Source organism: Ornithorhynchus anatinus, chromosome 16, assembly GCF_004115215.2.
Source record: "Ornithorhynchus anatinus isolate Pmale09 chromosome 16, mOrnAna1.pri.v4, whole genome shotgun sequence".
In the NCBI taxonomy this organism is placed as follows: domain Eukaryota; kingdom Metazoa; phylum Chordata; class Mammalia; order Monotremata; family Ornithorhynchidae; genus Ornithorhynchus; species Ornithorhynchus anatinus.
Window position 1 is genome coordinate 7,459,597 of NC_041743.1, and position 25,508 is coordinate 7,485,104.

A 25,508-nucleotide genomic window follows, 5' to 3' on the forward strand; every position below is an offset into this window, starting at 1 on the left:
GAATACAGACACTGTGTTTTTGATCTGGTTTGTCTGACAGATTATTTGAATCCAGCCCACCTTTCCGCACATGTCAAACAGATGGGATCATTGTTAAAAGCTTTGAGAGATTGGAGGTTTAGCGGTGGGGGGTGGGGGTGGGGGGGCAGAGAGCAGGAGAGGGGGCACCCCTCTCTTGTCTTTGTAAATTTTACACACCGAAAGGACACAAGCAGTCCTTCTTAACAGGAGGCTGTTTTGGGGGAGCGGGAAGTGGATGAGTGGGGGGATGAGAAAGAGAGAGAGGTGGGGGTGTTGGTGGGCAGGATTATGATGTCACAGCAAAAGTTACAACAGGAGGAAAACACAGAAATGGTTCAACATTTTTTTTTTAAACTTTGGACTGCCAAGAGCTGAAGTGGAGAGTGGTGAGCAAAGGAATGAAGGAGAGAGAGAGGAGAGAGAGGAGAGGGAGAGAGAAGGGGAGGGAGGGAGGGAGGGAGAGAGAGAGAGGAGGGAGGAGAGAGAGGAGAGGAAAGGGGAGAGAGGGGAGGGAAGAGAGAGAGGAGAGAGAGGAGAGAAAGTGGGGGAAAAAAGAGACAAACTAAACTGGAAGCTGGAGTTTAGTGCAGCTGCTTGAAACCTTATGAATGGAATACTAGCAGCAGCCACCCAGCTGGGAAGCATTGAGCCACTGTAAGATAATTCAAACATTAAAAAGGGGGTAAAGTCAAAGCGGAATCTTCTCCGTTGCTATGTTATTCCTCTTCTTGAAATGAATTGTATGATATCTTGCTTTTGGGTCAATTGCTTTCTTCTTCTTCCCAATCTCCTCCTTACCTGGTCATCTTTTCCCTCTCTCTGCGTTGCTGGGATCTCTCCTTTTTCATTCCAAATGGTGTTCTTTGTTTCAATTTCAGCTTTTCTGCATTGTTTCTCCTTCTCTCCTTCTTTCACAGTGTAGCAGCCTTCTCTTTTGAGAAGTGTCAGTAAGTAAAAAGGATTAGAATGAGGAAAGTCATCCCAGAGAGGGGAGTAATAAAAGACCAACGGCAGAGCACAGGGAAACCTCTTCAGTAGAATCCACGTGCAGAATTGGTGTATACACACGGAGCTCAATTTTCATTCTTGTGTGGATGACTTCTTAGGGCGACAAGGGATAAATGGGTGGGGGGCTAAAAATAGACCCCTTCTAGGCAACAAAAAACAAATTATTGGGGGGCTTGCTGGGGTGAGAAGGGGAACAGACCCAAAGCAGAGGGGAGAGTGAGATCTTAATTTGTGTTTTTTGGGGTTTTTTTGCCCTGTTGGCAACATAGAGATTTTAGGAGGTTGAGTTATTTTTCACATTGCAAAATGATGTAATTCAGTTCAGCTACCTGCAGTCAAACACACACACAGTTGCAGTTAAGGCAGTGTGTGAGTGTTTGCATGCTGTGATAGAATGGGAGAGGTAGAATGAGCTACAGCCTGACTTCAGGTTGATAATACAACTAATTGGGTTTGAGAGTCAGACAGAAAACAGAATTCACGTATATCTCTCTGCCCTATTCGGCTCATCTTTCATCTTCTGACTCATCTCTCCACTTGCCCAGCTACCCATCCTGTCTTGGGTCCTATTTGCTAGCCACTTATTTTGTGTGTTTTATTGATTCCAGTTGTTTATCTCTGCATTCACCTGATAGTGCTTTTTAGTAATTTCAGGCAAGACTACATTTTAATGAGAGATTGAAATAGAAAGAGAAAGTGGGGATATGAGACACAGTGTGATTTCAAAAATCTCTGTACAATGCTTCTTATATCAGGATAGGAGACCATTCTTTATCTCCAGGGGTCCGCGGAAGATTTGGGGGGACTTCTAGCTCCCAAGAGAGTCCTCAAGTATGAAGTACCTTGGGCACAAGAAACCAAGATATTCTTGTTCAGAAGATGCTGAGCATAGAAAGGGAAGGCATGACTGATATGCAAATAGTCCCAAGAAACCTTGTATTAATTGATTCTCTCCTAGGCAGGAATGGCCAAGTTACTCTTTGGGGCTGTGTATGTATGTGTGTGTGTGTGTGGGGGGTGTTTGTTGTTGTTGTTTTTGTGTGTGTTTGTGTGTGTGTAGGACAGAAAGAGAAAGAGACAGAGAAGCAGAGAAAGGAAGTCTGTTCCGAAACACTATTGATTGTTTGATATTGATTGTGTCAGCTGAGCCTGCTGAAAGAGAAAGCCAGAGAAATGTTTACTGGGGAAATGGAGAGGAGCATCTGGGCAGGCTGCATCTCCCCAGGGCCTGAGAGAGGTGGTGATGTTTCCAGGAGGGAGGAGGGGACCGCGAGTAGGTGGAGTGATGCACAGAACTTATTAGCTTTGACATCATCATTGTCTTTCATTTAAATGAAAGAAACAAGAACATAATTACAGGCAGAGAGAGGGAGAGGGAAGGATAGAACAGGTCCCTTGAAGTACATCCTCCTTTTCTCTCTCCCTCTCTTTCTTTTTATCTTCTCAGGAACCTACGAGATGCCACGGCGGTGAGGTGGCCTATGGGTCTCCCCGATCTATGAAGTGATTAGGGCATCCAACAGGCACCCAGACGGAGATCTTCAGGAAGGCTGGCAACAGACTCACAAGTTGGAAAGGGGCAAACCCAACGAGCTGCAACCCTAAGCCTGAAGCTGTGGACAGAAACCACTTTGGTGGGTGGCTGGAGCTGACTGAGCAGCACAACTGGGAAGGTGGAAGTTAAGTAATAGCTTGAATTTTATATCTCCAGATTCTCTAGGCAGTTTTTGGACAGTCCAGTTCACGGACTACTTGTGCATGTGTAAGGGTGTGTGTATACCTGTGTGTTTGTGCACCTATGTCTAGTGCTTCTTCCGGGGATTTTATTGCAGAACCAAGAAAGTGTGGAGAATAAAAAGGATAATTTGGTAATAAAGAAGTGACAAGGAGGGGAAAATGAAATGAAGAGAAAAGGGGCCTGAGAGAAGTTTCTAATGCAAGTTCAGAGACAAATGTGACTCTGCATGTGAGAGGGGGGTGAGGGAGAGAGAGAGAGAAAGAAAGGGGGAGAGGGGGAATGGAAAGAGAGGGAAAAGGAGGCAGAGAGACAGGGAAAGAATTTGGCTCAGAAGAAAATGCCCAAGATTTTGTCTTCTAGTAGCACCGAGAATAGGTACTGTAGGAAAAAAGAAACCTGAGTCCTCTTCCCCGGCAGGAAACTCAAAGGAACCTGAGAGAAATTAGCTTCATTCCATTAGGGTTAAAGAGTGAAAGGAGTGGAAGCTAGGTGCTGGGGAGGTTGGGGGGGGGGGGCGGGCAGTAAGGAGGGCTTTTGGGAAGTCACACCAGGTTTAAGAAACAAAGAAAAAAAGGAGGGAAAGAGAGAAAGAATTTAAAAGGAGAAGCATCGAGCTGCAGGTTTTGAACACTGTGTTCAAGCCCAGTCAGAATAAATTTGGTTTAGGGCCAAGCCTGCTCCTCAGATTGACTGAAAGCAAATTACAGGTCTTTCCTGTAGGTTTAAAGTCCCTGTGAAAGAACTGAGGAGAGGTATGCTGGGTTTAAAGATACTAGTAGTCACACTAGTGGTTCTGACCATATGGGTGCTCAGCACTGCTGATTCTGACCTGGCCTGGAAGCAGAAGCGGGCACTGGCCCTGCGTGGCCACCAGAACCAACTGCCCCAAGAGGGGGATCTCTGCTGGCTCGGGGCCAAAGTCCACCGAGCCAGAGCTGCTCCCCAGTACCACCTCTTCGGGGTGTACCCCAGCAGACAGGTGGAACATCTTAGCGCCCTCCCTGGGAGGGAGCTGGGACTCCAGGGCCCAAGGGGAAACCAGCCAGAGGCCAAGAAGAGGGCAGAGAGCTATGCCTTTCAAACCAGAACTAAAAGTGAGACAAGAAGTGGATCCAAGTGGTCACCTGGGAGTGGAGGGGAGGATGAACTTGAGGGGCAAACTGAGGCCCAGGGACATGACGAGAATTACTCTGGGAGTCAAGTCACATTTGAGTCTCCAGGTGAGATTGAGAGCAACAGAGGAGTGGTCCCCACCACTTCGCACCTGAACAAATCAGAACCAGAGTCCAGGAGGAAGGTCAGAAAGAGTGGCAGGCACCGCCGCGAGGCAGAAGGCAGTGACGCTGAGGAAAAGTGGGAAGACTCCGGCAGCCCCTCTCGCCGCTTCCATCCCAGGCCTAAGCAGCCAAGGGACAGAAACAAGCCCTTGGGAGATGGCAGGGCTCGCCCTACCTGGGAAGGGAATGCTGCTGGCTCCCAGGGAGGGATGCCCATCCTGTACTTTTCCGGAAGGCGGGAGCAATTGCTACTGCGTCCAGAGGCGATGGCTGAGATTCCCAGAGAGACGTTCACGGTGGAAGCCTGGTTGAAGCCCGAGGGAGGACAGAACAACCCAGCCGTCATAGCAGGTAAAGACACTCAACTTTCCAGGGTCCTACAGGCTTGCTTTGTGCCTGACCTATTTGGTGCGAAGAAGAGGGTAAGGGAGGGAAAGAGGGATAAATCACAGGAGGTAAAATCAGAACCAAAATCAGGAGAGGGGATATGCAGGAACCTCACCAGTGGGTTTAAGAACAAGAGGTTCCAGATGACAACAATCATGTAATAACAGTACTGATGACGTTGAAAATCAACTTGATTGATAAGCTTGTCAATTCAAGTCCATGGGAAATGGTGTGGCGGGGGGAGAGTAAGATGGGTTACAACCTAGAAGATGGTGGTGACCAGATCTTCCCTGGGTGGTTTCCACATCTTTTCCCTAAAGACTTCCATTGCTACATTTAAATAGATTCAATAGCTGCTCTAGGTTCAAGGAAGGGTCGGACAATATGCCCATGATGCGGTATTGGAGGGAAAGGATCGGATGGTAGGTGGCATCTTTGCAACTACGAGGACCCGATTTTATATCCAATTTTGCTTTGGTGTCTCTGTTGGAGAAAGAAAATTGGACTGGATGGACAACTGATCTGAACCCATATGGCTCTGCTTATTCTTACTTTCATAATTCATCCAACCATTAAAATGGAGACGAGCTCAATAGCACTAATGCTCTTTTATTTTCTTGAGACAAGATTCATCTGAGGGGAAAAAAAGATACATTGTATTTGTCTTGCACATTGCTACAAGGAACTCCAATTAGGCTGTCAGCCGAATTCTTCCCTCCAACTCTGGAAAAGGAGGAAACTCTTTGCTTCTCTGGAGAGTGAAGAGAGGGGAAGGGAAGACCCGGCTTCTGGGTGTTCCAGGAAAGTCCCCAGAATGGGAGACTTAGCTCTGTAAGGGAGCATGGATGGAGGAGCTCGTTTGGGATGGACTGGGATGGGGGAGGGAGGGGATGGAGCGGTCAGGTTGGCAACAGTGCAGGAGACTGGTCAGGTTCCCACCTGGGACCATTTCACTCTCCAGGCTCCTCTCTCAAATGAGACCAAGCCCAGAGAGATGCTGTCTGCCCAGAGACTGTTGCATCCTTCCCAACCTCCCTGGGACTATGCATCCCCCTCGACCCAGCCGATTCTTCCTCTGAGGTGGACTCAGTTCTAAGTCCAGAGTTTTGGATCGAGAAAAGACGGGTCCCTGAGGAGTTGGTGGGGGGGAAGAAGGAGGAAGGTAGGGAGGGCAGCTTTCTCCACATTCTTGCAAGCATGCAGTAGCACAATGAGAGGAACACTAGGGTCTGACAATTTGCATCCACCTTCCCCGTCCCAGCTGAAAGGGTGGGAAAGATCATCCATTCCCCTTCTGCAGGTGGGGAAAAGTGAGGTGGCAAGCAGGGACGGGAGTTAGGAACTGAACCCTAGTGTCTTTGAGGTCTAAAAGCCACAGTCTTCTGAGGCAGCAGTGCTGCCCGAGAAGGAGAGGATGAGTTTCAGTTCCAGAGGGAAAAGGGAGCTGTAGTGAGTGGTTCTTGACAAACAAGGTAATGCTAGGACATCCCTTTCCAATTCTGTCTCCTTTTCCCGCCTCTAACTTCCCCTCCTTTGACCGTAATTTTGGCTTTGGCAGCTGGGATTCTCAGACACTGAGCACTATAATATTTAGCCAGTTAGTGGGGAAGGGCCAGGACTGCAAGGGAGTGGGGGAAGGGGAGGGAGGAGGGAGGGATGAAGGACTGGGGGAATCCAGGTTATGGGGCCAAGTGGGAGAAATAATAAAATAAGATTATTATCTGACCAGGGCTGGCTACTTCACAGCTTTTTCCCTTGATGCCATCTTCTCACTGGCCAATACTATCCCACCAGGGAGTGCTCTTGCATCCAGACCGAGAACCGGGAACTGCTGAATTTTCCCCTTGTAGTAGCATCAAAGGGACCTGGGATCAGTTCCCTGGCTGCAAAGCAGCCAGGAAGGCTTGGTGGAGATTGCCTGCTGGAGATTCACAGAGTCTACTGCTCTGATACCGTGAAGGAGAGAAAAAAAAATAAAAAAGCATGGGAAGTGATCCAGGGGCTCTGTAGCACCTGACCCTGGGAGGCTCTCTCGTCCTACCTATTGGTCTGTCACTGTTGTTTAGCCTGTAGGAGGTCCCGGAGTCTGGTTTCAGATAAAAGACCTCCTGCTGCAGCTTTTTCCCCTCTGAGCCTGTCATCCTTCTCCCCACGCCCCCATTCCCCACTCAATCCTGTCCCCCACAACCTCTGTTCAAATCGTTCCCCAAAGCACTTATCTGAACTCTCTTAACCTATCCGGCGTGCAAAATTGGGCCGGAAATCTTTTGCAGACAGGCGTCCCTGTGAGGTTTCTCCTCTCTCCTAATCAGGCTGGAAAAGCCCGGGGAACAGCTGCCCTTGTGGTGCACTGGCATTTCCACTTCAGGTCCACCCCAGGAAATAAGGGGGAGGGGGCGCTGCCAGCGGAAAAAGAACCCGGCCCTCCTCCCTCCCATCCCTCCACCCAATCCCATTCATCAGACTTGTTCAAACCTCAAAAAATGTCTGGTTTGTGTTCTGGGCAAAGGTCTGGGGCCCATGGGGAAGGTGGGGGTGGCCCAGTGCCCAGGCTCAGTGATCGCAAGCCAGGTTCCCGGGGGTACCTTGGGCACCCACTAAGGGAGAAGCCTGAACCCTCCCTGCTCCGCTCCTCTCTGCTCTTAGCAGTTTAGCTCTGGGCTGGGGGAAGCCAGGCAATGGCGAGACTCCCCAGCTGAAGAGTGGGTTTCCTCTGAACGGTAAACAAGACCTGGCTAGGTCTCTTCCTGGGCGGGGGAGAGGAGGAGAGCTAATCCAGGTCTAGGCTTTGCCCTTCTCTCACTGCAAGCAGCTGTGGGGCTATCTGGACTGGGCTATCTGGACTCTCCCAGGTCGCCACTCTGCCTCTGGATGGGCCTCTGCCCACCGCTCAAATCCCGTGCAGAGCCAAGGTGTCCAAAAAGCCTCCTTGAGGCAGCCTCTGGTGCAGCTAAACTCTTCTGGGCCCTGCCCTGGATTCCTCCCCGGACATCCTGGTGGGAGGTGCAAGGTTTTGCATAGGTCACTCCTGCTCCTTCTCATGGCCCCCAGCCAGCAGGACTCTGTGACTGAGAGGGCTTTAGCAGCGCTCGAAAATACCCCTGGACGGGATGGACCTCAGGGAATACTGCCCCTGATGGCCACTAGATGGCCGTGTTGGTTCGCGCAAGGGGAGGTGGGCCGGCCAGCCTGCTCACCGTGGGGAAGCCAACCATCCTGATGAACTGGGCCCGAACTCCTTGCTGTGACTGCTCAGTCCCGCCCCGGGGTGAGGGAAGGGTAGGGGGAAGAGGGGAGGTGTCCCTGGGGGGTGGGGGAGGATAGGTGGAGGAAGGTCAATCAATCCTAGGGAGGTCACTTCCAAGGGCCCAGAGATCAGGACGGCGGGTGACACATTCGGAACCAAGAAGGGTGCCTGCTTAGCAACTTTTAAGAGCCGATTCAAATGGAAGAGAGCAAAGGTAGGAGGAGCCGCTCTCCTTCTGGGCATAAGCTTCTGAACTGTAAGATGGCCTATCGGGGGCATTAAGTGTGTGCCTAGAGACAGCGCCGTGCAGAAAGTCCCACTGGCCAGGGTTACGATTGTCGTCTCTGGGCTGCCGACCATTCGGCCCAGTGGTAGGGGCCGTGCGCGCTGCCCTTGGGGAACGGGCATGGAATTTGTCCTGGGTTGGAAATGTTTCCATCTGCAATGTTAACATCGACACCGGTGTGGTAGTGAGAGTGAAGCGATGTGGTGTGGGTGCTGTGGCCAGCTCCTAAAGCTCTCTCGTGGTGAATAGAGCTACTTCTATAAATGGGAACGGGAAGGAGGGAGAGATGAAAGTAATGACGTCCGGTTGTTTAGAGGACGAATGGACCTTGGTTGATAGTGCAAGGCAAGGCTCTTGGACAGGTTTGGCCTCAACGTATGGTCTACCATGAGAATCTCATTAGAGCGAGATAAAACAAAAGCACTACTGTAGGGAAGCAGCTTGGCTTATTGGAAAGAGCCCAGGTCCGTGAGTCAGAGTGGCTCTGCCACTTGACTGCTGCGTGACCTCGTGCAAGTCGCTTAACTTCTCTGTGACTCGGTTTCCTCATACCTGTTCTCCTTCCTATTCAAGTCCATGAACCCCATGTACGACAGGGACCTGTTTAACTTGAATCTACCCCAGTGCTTAGAACAATGCTTAATAAATATGACTATTATTACTATTAATACTTATTAATATTGATATTAATACTTGGGTTTATGATGGTCTTTGTGCCTCTCATTACAGCAATAAATTTTCTGAGATTTACAATGTTTTTCATATACATATGTGTATATTCTCTCCACATTCAGAAATACCTCTTTCTACAGAACTTAAATATACAAAGGATACATAGGGTCAAACCAATGTTCCATCCACTCGTCATTCATTCATTCCTTCATTTAGTCATCTGTATTTATTGAGCACCTATGTGCAGGGCACTGTACTAAGCTCTTGGGAGAGTACAGTATAACAATAAACGAACACAATCCCTGCCCACAATGAGCTCAGTCGAGAGGGGGAAACAGACATTAATATAAATAAATTACGCATATGGATAAGTGCTGTGGGGCTGGTGAGGGTGAAGAATAAAGGGAGCGAGTCAGGGCAGTACAGAAGGGAGTGGGAGAAGAGGAAAGGAGGGCTTAGTCAGGGAGGGCCTCTTGGAGGAGATGTGCCTTCAATAAGTCTTTGAAGCAGGAGAAGAGTAATTGTCTGTCAGATATGAGGGCATTCCAGGCCAGAGGGTGGTACTTGGCAATGGCATTAAAGGATGTTGGGAGGAATCCTGGGATGGTTGCCTTCCTCGACATCCACTGTCACAGCTACAAATGTACATAACATCTCTAACTTTTCCTCAAGAGGCAGCTAGATCCCATCACCCTGACACCTCAGCCTACTTCTGGGCCTACTATGCACAACCACTTGTAACACTTCTGGATATATCGCCTTCCATAGCTTATTATTTAGCCCATCAAGGACTATGTCCATTTTGAGATTTTCTCTGACCATCCCTAAATTTTCCCAGGATTTACTTCTTATCCATTAGTTTATCTCACCCCTTCTTGGACCTATCAATATGCTCAGCTTGTAATAATGAAACCCAAATGCTCACCCTTGGCTGTGAGGAGAAAAAGGAGCCCGGCGGAGAAATAATATCAATCTTACCTAGAGAAGTAGTGTGGCCTAATAAAAAGAGAACAGGCCTGGGAGTGAGAGGACCTGCTTTCTAACTCTGGTTCTGCCACTTGTCTGCTGTGTGACCTTAGGCATTCACTCTGCTCCTCTGTGCCTCATTTCTCTGATCTGTAATATGGAGATTCAATATCTGTTCTCCCTCTCTCTTGGACTGTGAGCCCTATGTGGGACCTGATTATCTTGTACCTCCCCCAGGGCTTAGTACAGTGCTTGATAGTAAACATTTATTACCGCAATTACTACTATCAAGAGTTTCCTTTTTCTTAAATCCAACATCTTCAAGCTGGTTTTGTGAGAATTCTATATTCACTCTACCCATACCCTTCATGATCTTGTAAATGCTGAGACTTATTTTCAGTCTATCCTCACTGAGAATCTACTCCATGACCCAAACATTTGAGTTGCCCTTCTCGACTTCCTTTCCAGTTACGTATTTTCTGAAAAAGAGTAACCAGCACAACTACACCATTTCCAGTGTGCCTGGTGCCATGGATTTACCACGGGAGACACTGTCATCTAGTGGAAAGAGTATGGGACTGGGCTGTCAAGAGACCCAAGTTCTAGTCCCAACTCTGCAACTGGCCTGTCACTGGGCAAGTCCCTGGACCTCTCTGGGCCTCACTTTCCACATTTGTATCAAGGGGATAATAAGAGCTATATCTCCCTTCCCTATGCAGAGATCGAGAGACCATATAAGACCAATAATGTGAGTGGGCTTTGGAAAGTTAAAAGTGTGCCACAAATTCAAGGTAGGATTGTTATTATTTCTCTGCTGGCTCTTTTTCTCCTCATGGCCTGTCCTTATCTAAGGAAGACAGCCAACAGACAGCTCAGTGAGGCCTAGGCCCATGCTCTTTCCAATAGGCTATGTTGCTCCTCTGTACTTTCCCCAGTACTTAATAGTGTTCTTCATGCAATAAGTGCTCAATTCATTCACTCATTCCATTCATTCAACCACATTTATTGAGCACTTACTGTGTGCAGACCACTAAACTGTGCTTGGGAAAGTACACTACAGAGTGGGTAGACATGATCTCCGGCCATAACGATAATCAACACCATTTTCCCACAAAACTCCCCTCTGCTGACCCTTTCCCTCCTATTCAGGTGGTATATCATGGTCCTCCTTACCCCTTCCAAGCCCAACAAAAGCAGATTTACAATGCTAAAAGTAACAGCCTTTTGCTCCAAGGCAGAGCAGGTCATGTTCTTTCTTCCCAGTTAGGCACCAAGTAAAGGTTATTCTAGGAACACACAACCCCATATCAGATTCTGATGGAGCAGGGCTTTGGGGAGAAAAGGAGAAACTAAAGCCTGTGTAGTTTCCGTTTTTAATCCATGGGCTTTTCCTCTCTCCTGGTTTCTGCCTCCCTGCCCACGCTCCTCCCAGCAGCTTTCACCACCAGCCAATTGAAAATGTCCCAGAGTGACTGAACCGCAGGTGCTGGGGCTTGGGAGTTTGCTGGGCTTCACTGGTGATGGGGCAGCTTGCTCAAAGAGAGCAAGAGAGTGGTTATGAGCATGAGCCCAGATGGTACCTGTGCCAGACACACACTGCTCCCATTTCTTCACCCTTTCCTCTTGTTGACCCCCTCAGAGTCAGCATTAATCTACATATTCTTTCTCTCTTTTTTTCCTTTTTCTGTCTCTCTGCCATTCCCTTTATGGAGCAGGAAAGGGACATAATTATCTTCTCCTTGGTTTTGCCTTGGATTACCAGCTGAGCAGTCCTTGAATTTAGAAATCCTAATCATCAATTAACATTTCCCCTCCTTTGCTCCCCTCACTCTCTCACTCCTCTCCCACCTCTTGAGGAAGTCCCGGGGGCTCAGCGGCTACCACAGCTTTCAGCAATAGGCTTTGTACTCCCCTCTAAAACCTCGCTTCTCCTTTACCGACCTTAAGAGGGTCCCCTACAGCAGCCTGGAAGATGATTGCTCCTTGTACTCACCCTGAGGTCAGGCAGGTTCCTTCTTGCTCCTTTTTCTTTCATTCCTGGCTCTACCGCTTGTCTACTGCGTGACTGCTGAGCAAGTCATTTCACTTCTCTGAGCCCCTATTTACTCATCTGTAAAATGGAGGTTAAGACTGTGAGCCTCATGTGGGACATGGACTATGTACAATCTGATTAGATTGTATTCATTTAATCGTATTTATTGAGTGGTTACTGTGTGCAGAGCACTGTACTGAGCGCTTGGGAAACTACAGTAGAGCAACAAAGAGTGCCTACCACAAGCTCACAGTTTGGGTTGGGGGGCGGGGAGGGGGGAAGACAGATATCAGTACAAATAGACTTAAATATAAACAAATAAAATTACGGATATATATATGGGGGGGGGGGGGCAAGAGCAAATGGAGCCAGTCAGGGTGATGCAGAAGGGAGTGAGAAATAAGGAAAAGTGGGGCTTGGTCTGGGAAGGCCTCTTGGAGGAGCTGTGGCTTCAGTAAGCCTTTGAAGGAGGGGAGAGTAATTGTACCTACGCAGGTGCCTAGTACAGAGCCTGGCACATCGTAAGCACTTAAATACCATAAAAAAGTGCACCCTGGAATTTGGTTCATGCATTCATTCATTCAATAGTATTTATTGAGCGCTTACTATGTGCAGAGCACTGTACTAAGTGCTTGGAATGGGCAATTTGGGAACAGATAGAGACAATCCCTGCCCAGTGACGGGCTCACAGTCTAAACGAGGGAGACAGACAGCAAAGCAAAATAAAACAGAACAACATCATCAAGATAAATAGAATCAAGGAGATATTCACCTCATTAACAAAATAAATAGAGTAATAAACAATATATACAAATGAGCACAGTGCTGAGGGGAGGGAAGGGGGAAGAGCAGAGAGTGGGAGGGGGAAGGGGAAGCAGAGGGAAATGGGGGCTCAGTCTGGGAAGGCCTCCTGGAGGAGGTGAGCTCTCTGTAAGGCTTTGAAGTGGGGAAGAGAGTTAGTTTGGCAGATGTGAGGAGGGAGGGCATTCCAGGACAGCGATAGAACGTGGGCCAGGGATCGACAGCGGGACAGGTGTGAACGGGGGACAGTGAGGAGGTGAGCGGCAGAGGAGCGGAGTGTACAGGGTGGGCAGTAGAAAGAGAGAATGATGGAGAGCTTTGAAGCCGAGAATGAGGGGTTTTTGTTTCGTGCGGAGGTAGATAGGCAACCACTGGAGGTTTTTGAGGAGGGGAGTGACAGGCCCAGAGCGTTTCTGTAGGAAGATGATCCGGGCAGTGGAATGAAGAATAGACTGGAGCGGGGAGAGACAGGAGGAAGGGAGATCAGAGAGGAGGCTGACACAATAATCCAGTCGGGATATTATGAGAGCTTGTACCAGCACGATAGCAGTTTAGATGGAGAGGAAAGAGCAGATCTTGGCGATACTGTGAAGGTGAGACGGGCAGGTGTTGGTGATGGATTGGATGTGTGGGGTGAATGAGAGAACTGAGTCAAGGACGACACCAAGGTTGTGGGCATGTGAGATGGGGAGGATGGTAGTGCCATCTACAGTGACGGAGAAGTCAGGGAGAGGACAGGGTTTGGGAGGGAAGATAAGGAGCTCAGTTTTAGACATGCTGAGTTTTAGGTGGCAGGCAGACATCCAGGTGGAGACGTCCTGGAGGCAGGAGGAGATACTAGCCTGGAGGGAGGGGGAGAGAAAACCAGAGAACCGGGGAGGAGATGTAGATTCGGGTGTCATCTGCGTAGAGATGATAGTTGAAGCCATGGGAGCGAATGAGTTCACCAAGGGAGTGAGTATAGATGGAGAACAGAAGAGGCCCAAGAACTGATTCTTGAGGAACCCCTACAGGTAGTGGATGGGAGGGGGAGGAGCCCGTGAAGGAGACGGAGAATGAACGACCAGAAAGATAAGAGGAGAACCAGGAGAAGATGGAGTCCCGAAGCCAAGGTGAAATAAAGTGTGGAGAAGAAGGGAATGGTGGACAGTGCCTAAGGCAGCTGAGAGGTTGAGGAGGATAAGATAGAGTAGGAGCCATTGGATTTGGCAAGAAGGAGGTCATGGGTGACCTTTGAGAGGACAGTTTCAGTGGAGTGGAGGGGACGGAAGCCAGATTGTAGGGGGTCCAGGAGAGAGTTGGAGATGAGCAATTCAAGGCAGCGAGTGTAGACGACTCATTCTAGGAGCTGCAGCTGCCTACCCAAACAGTGCTGTAAGCTAGTTCCCCCTCTGATCGATGGGGCAGCTGTGGCAACTATATGCTAGGGAGGCTGGAATTAAATGGCTCAGGGGATCCAGTAGCCCAAATTGGGAATAGGCCTCTCACCTGCAGACCCCATTTCAAGTGTGCTTCTCCTGGAAAGAGCCCTCTTCCCTCAGGGGAAGCATTGTGACCTAGTGGAAAGGGCCTGGGAGTCAGAGAACCAGGGTTCTAATCCAAACTGCCAACTGCTTGTTGTGTGATCTTGGGGAAGTCACTTAACTTCAGCGTGACTCAGTGGAAAGAGCACGGGCTTGGGAGTTCTAATCGTGGCTCTGCCGCTTGTCAGCTGTGTGACTTTGGGCAAATCACTTAACTTCTCTGTGCCTCAGCTACCTCAACTGTAAAATGGGGATTAAGACTGTCAGCCCCACGGGGAACAACCTGATTACCTTGTATCTAACCCAGCGCTTAGAACAGTGCTTGGCACATAGTAAGCGCCTAACAAATACCATCATTTATTATTCTCTGTGCCTCATTTTCCTCCACTCTAAAATGGAGATTCGCTACCTGTTCTCCCTCCCACTTAGACTGTGAGCCCCATGGGGGACGGGGACCGGGCCCCACCTAATTACGGTGGACCTGCCCCAGGGCGTAGAACATTGACACCTCGTAAGCGCTTAACAAATGCCAAAAAAAAAAAAGAACAAAGAAAGAGACCCAAAACGGGGGCTGACAATGGGCTGTGGTCTCGGGCCATTTCCCTACGTGAAACCAACCTGTTGGGGCTTCCAGTCCAGGTCAAGTTTGCAGGGTGAGACGGAGAGGACGGCTCCCCGTTTCCATGGCAACCAGCTAGCACCGGCCCGGCTGTGCACGGGGGGGTGAATTAGGGCGACCTCGTGGAGCTGCTGGAGGCCCAGCTGTGCGGGACCGTGTGAGGAAGGGGAGGCGGGGCAGAGGTGCTGGCGGCTCGGTTGGCCTCTCCAGGCCCTATGGGGGAGTCCCCCTCCCCCCCAGACAGTGACTCCCCCCCATCCCAACCCTAGTTCCAGCCACCGTGAGCTCTGTCCGTCCTGTGCAGAAAACCCGATGGACAAAGAAATGAAACTGGTAGTTCCTAAAACCTACAGAGCTGGTGAGGACTGCAGCTGGATTTGGGGACAGGCCGGAAGGATCGAGGACTGTCAGGGAAGACAAGGGATGCGAGTGTGTAAGGTACAATTCCGTTTTTCGCTGAGATTTTAATACAGTCTCTTATCAGCTGCCACTGGCTTCTACTTATTCTTTCTCTGTTTCACATGGTGGCTCTTGGGTATAATAATAATGATGGTATTTGTTAAGCGCTTACTATGTGCAGAGCACTGTTCTAAGCGCTGGGGTAGATACAGGGTAATCAGGTTGTCCCATGTGAGGTTCACAATCTTCATCCCCGTTTTACAGATGAGGTAACTGAGGCACAGAGAAGTGAAGTGACTTGCCCACAGTCACACAGCTGACAAGTGGCAGAGCCTGGATTCGAACCCATGACCTGGGACTCCCAAGCCCGGGCTCTTTCCACTGACCCACGTTGCTTCCCTAGTAGACTCTTGGTTTAACTTAGTGGATGGAGCATGGGCCTGAGAGTCAGAAGGTCGTGAGTTCAAATCCCCACTCTGCCACTTGTCTGCTCTGTGACCTTGGGCAAGTCACTTCACATCTCTGTGCCTCAGTTACCTGTAAAATGGGGATTGAGACCGAGCCCTAGGTGGGGCAGGGTTTGTGTCCAACCTGAATTGCTCGTATCCCCCCAGTGCTTAAATACAGTGCCGAGCCTAACAAATACCGCTATTATTATTATCATTGTCTTTCAAGTGGGTGCAGAGGATTTTCACCCGTCATTATACATATAATTTTCTACATTGTGAGCCCGTTGTCTGGTAGGGATTGTCTCTCTTTGTTGCCGAATTGTACTTTCCAAGCACTTAGTACAGTGCTCTGCACACAGTGAGCGCTCGATAAACACAATTGAATGAATGACTGGTGTTGGGGGTAGGGTGACTATCAGATGTGCAAAGGTCACAGATCCAATTCATAGATGACTCAGAAGGGAGAGTGAGCTGGGGAAAAGGGCTTAATCTGGAAAGGCTGGAAAAGATGTGACCTCTTCATCCTTATGATCAGTTGTATTTTTTGAGAATTTACTATGTGCAGAGCACTGTACTAAACTGGGAGAGTACGGTGAAAATAATCACTGGCATATCACAATCTTGTGACTGCAAGTGGTGGTGAGGTGGAAAATTAGCCCAGTTGCAGCTGCTTGGGAGAGTGCCTCGTGGGATCTGATTATCTTGTAAATACCCCAGCCCTTCCTTCAGTGCCTGGCCATAGTAGGTGGTTAACAAATATCATAAAGGGGGACACCAAGAGGGTGAAGTTTATATCGATCATGTCTTTTGATAGAGGTAATGTAAATACCCTGGCACTTAGTACAGTGCCTAGCATATAGTGTTTAACAAATACCCTAAAAAATGGGGGCCAACAAGAGCGTCAAGCATCAAGTTTGCATCTATCATGTCTCTTGGTAGAGGTAGAGGGTGCTGATGGTAGGGGAGAAGAAATGGAGCGGAGCCTTGACATCCAGTCTTGAGCACCATAGTATCTCAGTACAGCTGTGCCTCTGTTGTGTATTAAGGTATTGTATTTTCAGAAATCTGGGCTCAAGCGTACTGTGACTTAATATTGTTCTTTTGACTCTGCAGTGTCTGACTTATGTGTCTTTTAGATTCAAATCCTTTATATTTTATTACCATAATTCAGGGCGTATAATTTCCTTTTTTTCTTTAAATAAGGGGAAGGCAAATAAAAAGAATAAACCTGCAGGCAGCAATACATCTCGGTGAAATAGTGAAATAGCAGCACAAAACCACAGCTTCTCAACTATCAGATGGCCATTATGCAAACAACAGCCTTGTAACTATTGGGCATTGATACACTCTGTTTATGAAATTCTATAGTCATGGAACCAGCAATGAGTATTGAGGGTTTATGAAACTTCATACTGCCCATGCACATTGGTGATTTTTTTTTTCATGGTTTGAAATGACATTTAAAAAAAAATCCATGTTTTTGAAATTACTCTGGAGACCCCTTTCTTTGGGAGGACTAGACATATGGAAAGTTTCAGTTCTTAAAGTCAACGATTTCTTGAGTTATCCCTGTAGGGGGGTGGGAACATGTCTCACATTGCATTGTTTACGCCCAAAGGGCTGAGGCAAGGTAAAGACTATTGCAGCCTGAAATAATAATAATAATTGTGATATTTAAGACCTTAATACGTGGCAAGCACTGTACTAAGCACTGGGGTAGATACAAGATAAGCCAATCAGACACAGATCCTGTCCAACACACAGAGCTCATAGTGTGATGTGATGTTACATGCTTCCCCCAGCCCTGATATTTTTGAATGCCATCATTGGCCATCCTAGTTCTCATTCTCCCTTGGGTGCGGGGATCCCCTAGCCGCAGACCCCTGCCTTACTTCCCACGCTGTTGGACAGGGAGGACTGGGATAGAGATGCTCAGAGAAACCAGGTGAAGGCAGGCTTTGAAGATCTGAGAAATGCAGGAGGATGCGAGGGCTGGGAAAAAAAATTCCAGGCCGAACCTGGAGAAGTGACTCTTGTCGAAAGTTTGAATTAAGTCCTAGAGGGCCTGAGATCTCTGCGACATGAAAGTAGCAGAGCAAAATGGCAAGTGTAGGAATTGATCGGGAGCTCTGGCTTTAGCTATATCATGGACTCTCTAGGCCTTAGGTTTTCATGATTTGTTTGCTATATATCTTGAAGGCAATTGGGTGTTGATATGAGTGCTCTGTTCTCTCTGTGAATGAAAAATACTCTGTAGACATAAAGAGTTAATATTACGGAAAGGCTCCGCACTTCTGTGCAGACTAACTCCATGGTAATTACTGGTGTTGGGAAGACTAAAAAGGTTCAGTTCTGTTTGAATGGATTGAGCTTCAAAGAAAAACCTAAGGTGGAAAATCTGGAGTTTATCTCATTTATCTATGGAATGAGAAGATTCGGGAGGATACCTAGGCCAATTCTTTGGCTTTAGTCAAGATTTCACATATACTGTCCAAGAGAGATGTTTTATTTTGAGTCTCTTTCCCTGCAGATCTTTTAATCTGCTTTGGGAACTCATTTCTGTAGCACCAAGCCTTGCGGGAAGGAAGTTATTCCTGATTCTAACCTGAATCCCTACCATTGCAATGTGTTATTCTGTTTCTTTCTCATGCAGAGGTAAAGGAGAGGAAAAGGGTTATTTGTGGTTCATAACACTTTTGGTCAATGCTATTTGAGAATGAAACCACTAAAAGGGGGAAGACAGAAACTCTCTGTTGTTTAAACCTGGGAGTTCAGATCCATAAAAAGAACCTCTCAGGCAGCAGAAGCAGAGGGTGGCAGGACTGGCCTCAACTTTGCTGGGGCTAAGGGTACCAGAATTGGGAAATGGTCATAAAGGAAGCAATGTGGTCTAGTGGATAGAGCAAGGGTCTGGGATTCAGAAGGACATGGGTTCTAATGTTTATTCCACCACTTGTCTACTGTGTGAACTTGGGCAAATCATTTCTCTGTGCCTCCGTTCCCTCATCTGTAAAATGGGGATTCACTGTGAACTCCATGTGGGACATAGACTGTGTCCAACCTGATTAGCCTCTGTCTACCCCAAAGCTTGGAACAGTTCTTGGCCCGTAGTGCTTAATAATCGCCTCCCCCACCCCAAAAAAGGACTGTCCATGCAGGAAAACACTTTTAAAGGTTCTCCATGCTGAGCTGTGGAGCAGAACCTGCCACTATGCCAAAAACAGGGGCAGATGGTGGTGCTGATAATTGAGAGCCCACTGGGAACAAGAAGCAGCTTGGCTCAATGGAAAGAGCATGGGCTTGGGAGTCAGAGGTCATGGGTTCGAATCCTAGCTCTGCCACTTGTCAGCTGCGTGACTGTGGGCAAGTCATTTAACTTCTCTGTGCCTCAGTTACCTCATCAGTAAAATGAGGATTAAGACTGTGAGCCTCATGTGGGACCACCTGATTACCCTGTATACCCCAGCGCTTAGAACAGTGGTCTGCACATAGTAAGCGCTTAAATACCAACATTATTATTATTATTACAACATCGTGGACTGAGCTCTAGAGGAAAGTCCCCTGAAAGCATGATACTGGTCCCGTGCCTACAAGGAGCTTCTGTTTAAAGATAGATGGGAGCCATATGGAAACTTAGGGCTGTATCCAAGGTGGCCCGGGAGGCAGCTTTTTTAAAAAAAAATTTAAGAATTTATGTGTCAAACACTGTTCTGAGTGCTGGGGTAGAGCGCTTGGGGTTAATCAGGTGGGACACAGTTGCTGTTGCATGTGAGGCTCATAGGCTAAGTAGGAGGGAGAACAGGTATTGAATTCTCCATTTTGCAGTTGAGGAAACTGAGGCACAGAGGAAGTGAAGTGACATGCCCAAGATCACACAGCAGGCAAGTGACAGAACTGGGATTAGAACCCAGGTCCTCTGGATCCCAGGCCCGTGCTTTATCCACTTATCCACTCTTTCCCAGCTTCAGTCTAGAAGCCTCCAGACCCCCTACCTGGGAGATGTTCTCATTTTGCAGTGTAGAACTGAACCAGCCTCACAGGGCCCCCTGAACCAGAGAGGCCTCCAGACTGCCCTGGAAGCGACTCAACTGTCAAGGTTAGAGAGAAAGGAGGGACTGCTCTCTGTCCTGGAGGACAGCTCGGGCCAGTTTTACACTGTTGACCTCAGAAGAGCCATGGCTTGCTGATTTGGGAGGAATTCAAAAGAAGAGTCATTGGAAGCTTATAAAAGTTACACAGGGTTGACTTGGTCTGAAGTTGCAATCGTACCATAGAAGTAAAAGATCCCCAAGGACAGGGCTTTTTTGCAGGGTTGGAGGGAGGTGGTATTTTTAATGCTAGTTTTGGGGAGGTGGGGAATGTGATCAGAGCTAATCAGAGCTCCTAGCTCCTTCTGCTTCCCTTCCCCTTACCATCTGTGTCCAATCAATGCAATTCCCCCAATCAATAAGCTTGGCATTCTACTCCCTGGAAGCAGGCAGCTGGACTAGTGACCTCTTGAGGTCTACATGATTAGCAAAAGAGAGTGGTTGAGTGCTTCCCAACTTGGCAGGCATGGGAGGCTACCAAAAGTGGGTTTGTAATTTCACAACAGGTTAAGCCATCTCTGGGCTGCCAATGGCAGCCTGGATCTTCTTTTTTTTATGATATTCATTAAGCGCTTCCCGTGTGTCCAGCACCGTTCTAAGCACTGGAGTAGATACGAGTTAATTAGGTTGGACACAGTCCCTGTCCCTGCAAGCGCCTCACACTCTAGGAGGGAAAACAGGAGAACTGAGGCCCAGAAGTGAAGTGATTTGCCCAAGGTCACATAGTGAGCATTTGGCAGAGCCAGAATTAGAATCCAGGTCCTCTGACTCCCAGGCCGGTACTCTTTCCACTAGGCTACGCTGCTACTTCTTGAGTAGGGGGAAGAAGTTCATCCCTCCCCATCTGCAGGGCCGCAGACAGAAGCCTCTCCTTTCCTCTTTCTTTGCCTGTGTCCCCCTGACTTGCTCCCTTGATTCTTCTCCCCTCCCAGCCCCACAGCACTTATGTACATATATGTAATTGGTTTATATTGATGTCTGTCTTCCCCAATCTGACTGTAAGCTCGCTGTGGGCAGGGAATGTATTTGTTTATTGTTGTATTGTACTCTCCCAAGAACTTAGCATAGTGCTTTGCCCACAGTAAGCACTCAATAAATACGATTGAATGAATGTCCCTCCATGTGAGAAGTCCTAACTGGGACTCATCCATCCGTGTGTGTGTGTGTGTGTGTGTGTGCGCGCGCGCGCTTGCACGTGTGTGTCCCCATCCTGCTCAAAGCAGCTGACTTTTTACTTTTTTGCTAGTACTGGCTTCCCTGATGTGGGATACTGCAGCGGTCTAGTGGAGAGAGCATGGGGCTGGAAATCAGATGATTTGGGTGCAAGTCCAGACCCTGCCACTGACCTGCTGTGAGGCCTTGGACAAGTCACTTAACTTCATTCAATAGTATTTATTGAGCACTTATGTGCAGAGCACTGTACTAAGCGCTTGGAATGTACAAATCGGCGACAGAGACAGTCCCTGCCCTTTGACAGGCTTACAGTCTAATTGGGGGAGACAGACAAGAACAATGGCAAAAATAGAGTCAAGGGGAAGAACATCTCATTAAAACAATAGCAAATAAATAGAATCAGGGTGATGTACATCTCATTAAACAAATAAATAGGGTGATGAAGATAAATACAGTTGAGCGGATGAGTACAGTGCTGAGGGGATGGGACGGGAGAGGGGGAGGAGCAGAGGGAAAGCGGGGAGAAGAGGGGTTAGCTGTGGAGAGGTGAAGGGGGGTAGAGGGAGCAGAGGAGAAAGGGGAACTCAGTCTGGGAAGACCTCTTGGAGGAGGTGAGCTTTAGGTAGGGATTTGAAGAGGGTAAGAGAATTAGTTTGGCGGAGGTGAGGAGGAAGGGCATTCCAGGACTGCGGGAGGACGTGGCCCAGGGGTCGACCAAGGGATAGGTGACACTGAGGGATGGTGAGGAGGTGGGCGGCAGAGGAGCGGAGCGTGCAGGGTGGGCAGTAGAAAGAGAGAAGGGAGGAGAGGTAGGAAGGGCCGGGGAAGGGGTAGGAAGTGAGAACTTCATTATGTCTAGGTCTCTTGGCCAGTAAAATGGGGATCAGACACTTATTCTCCCTACCATTTAAGTTGTGAGCCCCAAGCGGGACAGGAACTGTTTGTTTTTTTTGTTTTATGGCATTCTGGAAGAGATGACTTGACAGCCTTAGACAAGTGCTTGTTAAGCATTTACCACATGTCAAGCACTGTTCTGAGCACTGGGGTAGACACAAGTTTATCAGATTGGACAGAGTCACTGTCTACATGGGACTCACAATCTCATTCATTCATTCAATAGTATTTATTGAGCGCTTACTATGTGCAGAGCACTGTACTAAGTGCTTGGAATGCACAATTTGGCAACAGATACAGACAGTCCCTACCCATTGCCGGGCTTACAGTCTAATCAGAGTCTAATCTAAACAGAGAAGCAGCGTGGCTCAGTGGAAAGAGCACGGGCTTTGGAGTCAGAGGTCATGAGTTTGAATCCCAGCTCTGCCACTTGTCAGCTGTGTGACTGTGGGCAAGTCACTTAACTTCTCTGTGCCTCAGTTACCTCATCTGTAAAATGGGGATGAAGACTGTGAGCCCCACGTGGGACATCCTGATTCCCCTGTCTACCCCAGCGCTTAGAACAGTGCTCGGCACATAGTAAGCGCTTAACAAATACCAACATTATTAATCGGGGGAGACAGACAAAAATAATAGCAATAAATAGAATCAAGGGGATGTGCATCTCATTAAAATAAATAGGGTAATAAAAATATATACAAATGAGTAGATGAGTACAGTGCTGAGGGGAGGGGAAGGGGGGGGAGAAGCAGAGGGAAAGTGGGGGAAAGGGGGCTTAGCTGAGGGGAGGTGAGGGGGGACAGAGGGAGCAGAGGGAAAAGGGGAAGCTCAGTCTGGGAAGGCCTCTTGGAGGAGGTGAAGTCTCAGTAGGGCATTGAAAACCCAGCGCTTAGAACAGTGCTCGGCACATAGTAAGCGCTTAACAAATACCAACATTATTATTATTATTATAAGAGGGGAAGAGAATTAGTTTGGCAGAGGTGAGGAGAGAGGGCATTCCAGGACAGCGGGAGGACGTGGGCCAGGGGTTGACGGTGAGATAGGCGAGAACGGGAGATGGTGAGGAGGTGGGCAGCAGAGGAGCGTAGCCTACAGGGTGGGCAGTAGAAAGAGAGAAGGGAGGCGAGGTAGGAGGGGGCAAGGTGATGGAGAGCCTTGAACCTAGAGTGAGAAGTTTTTGTTTCGTGTGGAGGTTGATAGGCAACCACTGGAGGTTTTTAAGAGGGGGAGTGACATGCCCGATTTGCCTCTTCACTCGAGCAGCTATTTTCCAGTGGTTAATAATAAAAATAATAATAGCAGAAGTGGTTTGTTAAGCACTTGTATGGGTCAAGCACTGACCTAAGCACTGGGGTCGATACAAGATGATCCAGTCAGACAGTCCTTATCCCACGTGGGGCTCGTAGTCTGGTAATCTCCTCCTCTAGACTATAAATGTTATGGGCAGGGAACTTGTCCCCTAACTCTCTTCTATTGTACTCTTCCAAGCCCTTACTATAGTGCTCTGCACAGTTTGGTCTCCAGCCTCTCTTGTGGAGTCAGGGCTTGTCAGTCAGTATTACATTGCTTAGCACAGGGCCTTGCTCTCCAGTGGTCTGCAAACACCTCCCCTTGCTTTGCTATTGAGCACCTGTGTGCGGAACATTGCACTAAATGGTTGGGAGCATACAAGCTGTTCCCCTTGCTTACCCCTCTGATGGCCCTGTTTTTTTAAAGTTTAGTTTCCCAAAGAGATCAAAAGGACTCAAACTCTCAGCTCCTCTTTTGGGCTGGAGGCAAGGTCCTAAAATGTACTGAAAATTCAGGGTCCAGGTGGGGAATCTGGTTTGTTGTCCCCAGTTGTGTTGAAAACCTTCAAAGGTGTGCTCCCAGGTGGTGTGTATTCATGGGTTTTCTTTTCTCCTCTCTTCTTCCCTTGCCTCCCTGCTCCTCCCCTACCCCCTTCTCTCCCCTCCTCCCTCTGACAGGTGTGTTCGACAACTGCTCCCACCCGGTCAGTGATAAAGGCTGGGCTTTGGGGATCCGCTCAGCGGCATGGCAGGGGAGGAAGGATGCCCGCTTCTTCTTCTCCCTCCGGACAGACCGCGTGCAGCAGGCCACCGCGGTGACCGGGCACAGCCGCTACCAGCCCGGTGCCTGGACCCATGTAGCGGCCACGTACGATGGCCGGCGGCTGGGCCTGTATGTGGACGGCACCCGGGTGGCCAGCAGCCTGGGCCCCTCGGGGCCCCTCCATAGCCCATTCATGGCCTCGTGCCGCTCCTTGCTCCTAGGTGGCGACGGCTCGGGTGACGGGCACCGGTTCCGCGGTCACCTGGGCTTCCTGGCCCTCTGGGACGTCGCCCTCCCACAGGGAGGCCTCCAGCGGGGCTTCCTGCAGCCGGGCAGGGGACTTGGCCACACCCCCGTACTCACCGCCCGCCTGGCCTCCCTGGAGGGGCAGTGGGTGACCTTCAAGGATGGGGAGTACCCGAAGGTGGAGGTCCTACGGGTGACAGAGCCCGAGGCCCTGCGGCCCCTGGCACCCCCGCCTTGTGGGCGGACCGCCTGCGACAACGTGGAGCTCATCTCCCAGTACAACACGCACTGGCCGCTGCGGCGGGAGAAGGTCATCCGCTACCGGGTAGTGAACGTGCTGGACTCGGCGGGGCTGCACCCGGTGGTCGGGCCCGAGCAGATCGCCCGGCAGCACCAGGCCCTGACCCTGGCCTTCGGCCGCTACAACATCACCTGGGAGCTGAGCGTCCACGAGGTACGTGACTCCACCCTGCGCCACCGGGTCGTGCTGGTCAACTGTGAGCCCAGCAAGATTGGCAACGACCACTGCGACCCTGAGTGCGAGCACCCACTGACCGGCTACGATGGGGGCGACTGCGGCCTGCAGGGCCGCTGCTTCTCCTGGAACCGGCGCGATGGCATCTGCCACATGGAGTGCAACAACATGCTGGACGACTTTGACGACGGCGACTGCTGTGACCCCAAGGTGACTGATGTGCGCAAGACCTGCTTTGACCCCGACTCGCCCAGGAGGTAAGCGGTAATAATAATGATGATGATGATGGGATTTATTAAGTGCTTACTATTTGCCAAGCACTGTTCTAAGCTGTGGGGCAGATACAATCCCACATGGGGCTCACAGTCTTCAATCCCATTTTACAGATGAGGTCACTGAGGCACAGAGAAGTGAAGTGACTTGCTTAAAGTCACACAGCTGACAAGTGGCAGAGGAGCTGGGATTAGAACCCACAACCTCTGACTCCCAAGCCCTTGCTCTTCTAAGCCACGCTGAAGGCCTTGAGTCCCCCAATGCTCCCCACTGGGACCCACTTCCTCCTGCATCGCTTGCCACCCCCACAGGGAGCCTTGTTCTCACACTGAACCCATCTTGCCAAGGGCTACATTGAAGGTTCGGTACTGACCCTCACTTGTACCTAGGATCACAGCAGCCTTCACTCCCTGGTGTGGATCTGAGAGGTCCCGTCCCCAGGACAGTCTCTGTCTTACCCCCATCATCCAGATGAGAAAAATGACCAGAGGGGAGAATACAGTACAATGGAATTAGCAGACACTTCCCTGCCCATAATGAGTTTACAGTCTAGAGGGGGTGACAGACATTTCTGTGCCATATAGAAAAAGGGTGGATTATCCTTTTCTGTTAGTATTATCACTGTTGGACATTTTTCCCTTTCTGGCAGGGGTTGGGTTGGGAGGTGGCAAAAAAAAAATCAATCTGAACAACATGGAGGGAAAAAACCCAAAAAATAGCTCATGATAAGGAGTTTTTTTTAAAGACAGTCCACTGGGCTCCAAAGTGCATAGAGACTCAAAGCAGAAGTTGCAAGAGTGAAGTGGACCAGCAGACTGAGCCAATGGGCCATGTCCAGGGGCGAAGGAGTTGGGCTCAGGGACAGTCAGACAACTAGCAGAA

At 49.2% G+C, this 25,508-nt stretch overlaps 1 protein-coding gene and 1 long non-coding RNA gene across 2 annotated transcripts in view; one reads left to right on the forward strand and one right to left on the reverse strand.

The window, feature by feature from the left end:
- Positions 1-11,662, reverse strand: part of LOC114817380 — a 36,844-nt gene extending 25,182 nt beyond the window's left edge. The window contains exon 1 of the long non-coding RNA XR_003765233.2: positions 11,596-11,662. This is a non-coding gene — a long non-coding RNA (uncharacterized LOC114817380). The remainder of the gene's footprint in view (positions 1-11,595) is intronic.
- The window catches only part of PAPPA2 (pappalysin 2), a 157,045-nt gene continuing 134,821 nt past the window's right edge, over positions 3,285-25,508 (forward strand). The window contains exons 1-2 of the mRNA XM_029081125.2: positions 3,285-4,395; positions 23,548-24,610. Coding sequence (XP_028936958.1) covers positions 3,522-4,395; positions 23,548-24,610 — 1,937 coding nt within the window. The 5' untranslated portion in view covers positions 3,285-3,521. The remainder of the gene's footprint in view (positions 4,396-23,547; positions 24,611-25,508) is intronic.